The 7,116-nt window shown below is 48.6% G+C and overlaps 1 protein-coding gene and 1 pseudogene across 2 annotated transcripts; both read right to left on the reverse strand.

Annotated features, from left to right (window-relative positions):
• Positions 1-3,017: 3,017 nt before the first annotated feature.
• On the reverse strand, positions 3,018-5,528 carry LOC308151732 (RNA-binding motif, single-stranded-interacting protein 1-like; annotated as a pseudogene). The gene is made up of 4 exons: positions 5,501-5,528; positions 4,852-5,068; positions 4,166-4,439; positions 3,018-3,835 (listed from the first exon to the last, which is right to left on the reverse strand). The product of its transcript is annotated as an RNA-binding motif, single-stranded-interacting protein 1-like (transcript).
• A 7-nt stretch (positions 5,529-5,535) lies between these two features.
• Positions 5,536-6,576, reverse strand: LOC308151733 (RNA-binding motif, single-stranded-interacting protein 1-like; the record flags this gene model as incomplete). The annotated part of the gene is made up of 1 exon (XM_080524644.1): positions 5,536-6,576. A coding segment is annotated over one exon (1,041 nt), but the record flags the coding sequence as incomplete, so codon positions are not given.
• Positions 6,577-7,116: the final 540 nt, after the last annotated feature.

A 7,116-nucleotide genomic window follows, 5' to 3' on the forward strand; every position in this document is an offset into this window, starting at 1 on the left:
GAACTGTTCAGGTTGACGAGCCAACCAAAGCTGTTCTGGTTGCATTATGGATGATGTGGGCAGGACAACCCAAGCCAATCACCTCCCGCTGCAGAGAATCTTTTACTTTGGTGTGGACATTGACCCTCCCTGCCCTATTCAGGCCCCCAAAGTTTGTGTTTGTATTATCTGCAGAGAATGCCACCACTTTGTTCTGAAGAGTGTATTTCTCTATGACAACAAGGATCTCAGCTGCCAGTTGCTCTGCTGTTTCCCCCTTAAGCTCAACAAAATCAAGTAGCTTTGTTTCTACTGACAGGCTCCCATCATATATTTTGCAGTACCTGACTAGTACTGGCATCAGCTTAACATGTCCATGATTTGAAGCATCAGTTGAAATGGACACAAATTCAACTCTATCTAGGTCCTGTGTTACCATAGTGGTTGCCCAAGGTGCAAAAACATTCTGAACAATAGCATCAACTTTTGTCCTGGCACAGGTAAACTTCGGCTCATAAAGCTTCCTTGTCAGTTGAGCAGTGCAGTCGAGGGAGCGGTAACTATGATTGTGTTTCAATGTATGATATGCCAAGATTCCCTCCTTTATGGCCAGATCATACTCATGTTGGGTAGGCTCTACCCTTTTAAAGAAGGTGGTGACACTGGGAACACCTGCACTGGCAGTTATAGCGCTTTTGTGTCTCTTGGTCTGTTGGTGCCAGGGCTGGACTGGGACAAAAATTAGGCCCTGGCATTTTTGGCCCAGACAGGCCCACCCCAATCGGTCGGACCACACCCACCAGCACAAAAATACTTGCCTTATATACTCGTCTTATATACTGTGCTGTACAGTCATATGACAAACTGTAGTATTCCCCCAAACCACTACAAAGACGACTACATACAGTAAGCAATGGTACCAGTGCAAGTAGACCAGTGTACTCAGTGATCAGATTCCAGAGCGAATTTACGAACGCAGCCTTGTTGTTCTAGATTTTTTTTCTCCATTATCAACCTATCATTGCGCTTTAGAGTAAAACAAAGCACGCAACTGTCGCGTCTATCTTTTCATGGCAACGCTATATTGTGATTTACAAGGGATATTAACTCATTATGTAATATTATTACTTGGTTACATTTTGCAATTGATCCGCGGTACACATGCGTGCCGAACCGTGGGGGGCGATCCGTTACACCCCTAACAGCTACCTATATTTTCCTTACCGGGTCAACGGTTACAGGCTGACTCGGCCCCGCTTCTTCTGTATCCTCTCTATCCTCTGTATCTGTACCCTGCTCCCGCTCCTCCCTGCCAGCCTCCTCTTCAACCTGTTGCTGTTGCTGCTGTGGTAAACTTGAGGGTGCAGCAAACATGTCCCTAATGTTTACACATTTGGCAGCATCTGCCTCAAGTTTCTTTTTGTTTTTCTCCCTAAGTTTTTCCCAGCCTCCCTTCCGTTTTAGTGTGCTTTTGCGCTCCATCTCTCTCAGTATCTATCTAGTAACTATCCAGGCTAACTAAATTTATTTTGCCGGCCGGCTCGGCCCAAAACTACCGCGAAACTGAGACGGAGGTCTGGTGCTGCGTGCGTGCGTGCGTGACCCCTGACCCCCCCCCCCCCTTCTCTCTGTTGATTGGGCCAGCCCAGTGTCTGTATAGAAAATTGACCAATGGGCCGCTGTCCCTGATTTGAATGAATGAATGAATGGTCTTTATTGTCATTGCTATAGTACAGGTACCAAACAACGAAATTTAGGAGGGGTGGCTCCCCTGGTGCTAGGAAAGAAAAAAAACACAAGAAGGGAAGGAGCTGGTTTACATAAATAAAGGCTATGTACACTATCCACTATACTATACTGTGCAGATAGACGACTAGGGTTGTCATATTGCACATAGTGTTATTGCACATTCATTTGAAGTGTCGCAGTTTGCAGGCTAGAAATGAACATATTTGTGCCTTAGCACTACACCTGATTTTTTCAGTCCAGCAGCTCCCATCAATCCGTCCAGACTGTCCAGGGCCCAGAACCTAGATCTTTGCTGTGTTCAGGGCCTGGATGGCCCTGGGGTAGAAGCTGTGCTTCAGTCTGTTTGTCCTTGCGGCCATGGTCCTGTACCGCCTTTTCGAGGGCAGCCGGGTAAAGTGTTCGTACCCAGGGTGGGTTGGGTCTCTGGAGATCTTGGAGGCCTTCCTGAGACAGCGTGTGTTGTACAGCTCTTCCAGAGAGGGGAGGGTTCTCTCCGCGGTTGTGCAGCTGGAGAACCAGTTGCAGATGCCGTAGGTGAGGATGCTCTCCACTGCGCCGCGGTAGTAGGCCACCATTATCTCCTTTTGGCGAGAGATATACCCAGGCTTTGAGGTAAATTAGGCTTAATCCCAAATAGATGCCCTATCAATATTGCATTATTATAAATGCATTGTAATGGCCAGTTTTTAGATCTCCATTAAGACAATTTAATAAACCCTCTGACAAATCTCATAATCTGTTTTTCGGTGCAGTACGCCCACTGGATTTTTTAATGTATTCTAAGTATGCATCATTAAACTGAGATTATCCAAAATATATACGTATGTATATACAATCTGTTGAGAGAATGATATACAATTTGAGAACAAACTTTAGAAGATAGAATTTTTATTCATAACTCAACAAAAAAAACATCACAGTGTAAATGTTAGAAAACCATGTCAGTAGTCCACTTAGCTTTCACAAATTCAAACAAAAACTCAATCTGACATTAAAATGGATAAGAATAGGAAGTGGAAACTAAAAGACATGCTGGGAGGTGTAAGTAAAAAATACAGCAGCCTACATCAGTTGGTTCTTCTATCATGCTAACATCTGTGATTTGTTATAATGACCTGTGGCAGGGTGGACTGCTCGATGCCTCCCTCTGGTGGCAAGAACCGTGGAGTGATCTTCAACAACCACTTATCCGGTTTTTTATGGGCCGTTCAATGGTAGCTTTCGATTTATGGGCCGTTCGATGGTAGCTATTTTTTTTTTATTTTGCCGGTCGGCTCGGCCCAAAACTGCTACTTGCTTTGTTGACTATATGGAGAGGAATTGTTGGACGAATCCACCTGCTGCTGCGTGCCGTTTTCAGCAGCAGCCTGCATGTGGGAATACTGGGGGGATGTAGGCTCCTTGCATTGCTGTGTTAGCAGGAATGTACGCGCCGCTGTTCCCCAGTGAGAGATGGCCCAGCTGCTGTGTCATCATGGCGGTAGGCTGCATTGACATGGTGTGGTCCACAGAGGGCGACATCACAGCTGCCGGGTGTTGCATAATGTAAGGCTGATGGGCCATCCAAGAATGATTCTGCACCTGGTAGGTGGAGACAGGAGACAGGAGACATATAAGGAGACATGGCCGTCTGAGCCATCATCCTGTTAGTCAGGGTGTACGGAGACGCGTAATACCCATTCTGCATAGCGGCTGAGGATGGATCATAGGCCAGAGTCATCCCACCCAGTCGCAGCTCCGCCTCCCTGGGCCATGTCCGTCCGTTGGGGACAAACGGACTGTGACTGTGCCTCTTCCTCTGACCATCAGCAAACTTACAGAGCAGGGGCTCAGGGGGCGCCAAAGTTCCTGGCACCATCTTGATAAACTTCCCATTGAAGTGGGAGATCACTGCGTTGCACTTCTCTGTGGACTCCATCCTGGCGAAGCCCACCCCTCTGCTGTTCCCACTGTAGTCCCTGAGGACGCGGGTGGAGATGACCTGGCCGAAGGGCCTCAGCAGGCTCTCCAGCTCCTGCTCGTCCACTGACAGGGGCAGGTTGGAGATGTAGAGGTTGGTAGGGTCCTGCTCCTGCTGCTTAGCCATCTGAGCTTGTATTCCACTCGTCTTCAGGGCATGGACTGCCTTCAGGGCTGCTGCTGGACTGCTGCTGGACTTACATTTATGTACTCACATTATGTTCCAGTGGTTGACTGCAGTCCTCCAACTTCACTGCCACCATCTCTGGACCCTGCTGTGAACCCAGGGACTCTGTGGACTTGGCTTCAGACATGGTAGTTGGGCTGTGAGATGGATATTTCTGCGTTTTCACCAATGTGGAGATACCGGCGCTGCTCAAAACGGCCCTGTCGGAAGTCTTCTGTCCTTATAATATAATATTATGGTCATAGAGACGTTACCTTGCTGTCTGTCCTTATATGGTCATAGAGACGTTACCTTACAAGCTGGCGACCTCGACGGACTCACTATTCCACTCGTCTTCAGGGCATGGACTGCCTTCAGGGCTGCTGCTGGACTGTCAAAGTCCACAAACCCATAGCCTTTACATTTATTTGTTGTCTTATCAAGGATGGCCTTAGCCGATACGATCTTGCCATACGGCTGGCAGAGTTTGACTAGATCCAGGTCGGTGGTTGCCGGGGGCAACCCGCGGATGTACAGGTTGGTTTTGCTGAGCTGGTCCCAGCCCGTGGTGCTGCTGTTGCTGCTGCTGCTCACCGTGCTATCTTTCAATCTTTCTCCTCCACTTCCTCTTCTATTTCTTCTTTCACCATCAAAGCTTTTTCCTCCTCTTCCTCTCTTCCAGCCACCATCATTTCTTCTTCTTCCTCTTTCACTAACACATTATGTTCCAGTGGTTGACTGCAGTCCTCCAACTTTACTGCCACCATCTCTGGACCCTGCTGTGAACCCAGGGACTCTGTGGACTTGGCTTCAGACATGGTAGTTGGGCTGTGAGATGGATATTTCTGCGTTTTCACCAATGTGGAGATACCGGCGCTGCTCAAAACGGCCCTGTCGGAAGTCTTCTGTCCTTATAATATAATATTATGGTCATAGAGATGTTACCTTGCTGTCTGTCCTTATATGGTCATAGAGACGTTACCTTACAAGCTGGCGACCTCGACGGACTCACTATTCCACTCGTCTTCAGGGCATGGACTGCCTTCAGGGCTGCTGCTGGACTGTCAAAGTCCACAAACCCATAGCCTTTACATTTATTTGTTGTCTTATCAAGGATGGCCTTAGCCGATACGATCTTGCCATACGGCTGGCAGAGTTTGACTAGATCCAGGTCGGTGGTTGCCGGGGGCAACCCGCGGATGTACAGGTTGGTTGCTTAAGACCAAAATAAAACCAGTTACATCTCACCAAATGAACACTCATTGCAAGCAACATATTTTTTTTCATATATCTGACTAATAAACTACCTGTAAAAATCATTGAAATCTTTTATAGAAAAAAACAAACTTTCAATCGCATGCATTTTCAATATCACATCACGCGGTAGGCCTACGTGTCCCATTGCATCAACTTGAGAATCCTTGGTAGAAAATACACGTCTTTCGTCTACCTATTTTTCTGTATCTTTCTTTTTTGGGAATAATTCGTTTAGTCCATTTACACCTTTTTCCATCCTCCGCCGTAGTAGTTTCTGTTGACTCCGTCTTCCACAGATGTTTGGTTGAAGCTGCAAAAGAGGGTCCCGGGTCTGGTCCATCAACAGCGGCTGAGACTGCCCTCAATGTGACATCATCTGTCATCGCCCACAGCATCCATTAGGGCTCACTGAGGTCATCTGCTCATTACTTGCTTTGTTGAATATATGGAGAGGAATTGTTGGACGAATCCACCTGCTGCTGCGTGCCGTTTTCAGCAGCAGCCTGCATGTGGGAATACTGGGGGATGTAGGCTCCTTGCATGGCTGTGTTAGCAGGAATGTACGCGCCGCTGTTCCCCAGTGAGAGATGGCCCATCTGCTGTGTCATCATGGCGGTAGGCTGCATTGACATGGTGTGGTCCACAGAGGGCGACATCACAGCTGCCGGGTGTTGCATAATGTAAGGCTGATGGGCCATCCAAGAATGATTCTGCACCTGGTAGGTGGAGACAGGAGACATATAAGGAGACATGGCCGTCTGAGCCATCATCCTGTTAGTCAGGGTGTACGGAGACGCGTAATACCCATTCTGCATAGCGGCTGAGGATGGATCATAGGCCAGAATCATCCCACCCAGTCGCAGCTCCGCCTCCCTGGGCCATGTCCGTCCGTTGGGGACAAACGGACTGTGACTGTGCCTCTTCCTCTGACCATAAGCAAACTTACAGAGCAGGGGCTCAGGGGGCGCCAAAGTTCCTGGCACCATCTTGATAAACTTCCCATTGAAGTGGGAGATCACTGCGTTGCACTTCTCTGTGGACTCCATCCTGGCGAAGCCCACCCCTCTGCTGTTCCCACTGTAGTCCCTGAGGACGCGGGTGGAGATGACCTGGCCGAAGGGCCTCAGCAGGCTCTCCAGCTCCTGCTCGTCCACTGACAGGGGCAGGTTGGAGATGTAGAGGTTGGTAGGGTCCTGCTCCTGCTGCTTAGCCATCTGAGCTTGTATTCCACTCGTCTTCAGGGCATGGACTGCCTTCAGGGCTGCTGCTGGACTGCTGCTGGACTTACATTTATTTGTTGTCTTATCAAGGATGGCCTTAGCCGATACGATCTTGCCATACGGCTGGCAGAGTTTGACGAGATCCAGGTCGGTGGTTGCCGGGGGCAACCCGCGGATGTACAGGTTGGTTTTGCTGAGCTGGTCCCAGCCCGTGGTGCTGCTGTTGCTGCTGCTGCTCACCGTGCTATCTTTCAATCTTTCTCCTCCACTTCCTCTTCTATTTCTTCTTTCACCATCAAAGCTTTTTCCTCCTCTTCCTCTCTTCCAGCCACCATCATTTCTTCTTCTTCCTCTTTCACTAACACATTATGTTCCAGTGGTTGACTGCAGTCCTCCAACTTCACTGCCACCATCTCTGGACCCTGCTGTGAACCCAGGGACTCTGTGGACTTGGCTTCAGACATGGTAGTTGGGCTGTGAGATGGATATTTCTGCGTTTTCACCAATGTGGAGATACCGGCGCTGCTCAAAACGGCCCTGTCGGAAGTCTTCTGTCCTTATAATATAATATTATGGTCATAGAGACGTTACCTTGCTGTCTGTCCTTATATGGTCATAGAGACGTTACCTTACAAGCTGGCGACCTCGACGGACTCACTATTCCACTCGTCTTCAGGGCATGGACTGCCTTCAGGGCTGCTGCTGGACTGTCAAAGTCCACAAACCCATAGCCTTTACATTTATTTGTTGTCTTATCAAGGATGGCCTTAGCCGATACGATCTTGC

The sequence above is a fragment of the Nansenia antarctica genome (assembly GCF_963989245.1).
Source record: "Nansenia antarctica genome assembly, chromosome: 2".
In the NCBI taxonomy this organism is placed as follows: domain Eukaryota; kingdom Metazoa; phylum Chordata; class Actinopteri; order Argentiniformes; family Microstomatidae; genus Nansenia; species Nansenia antarctica.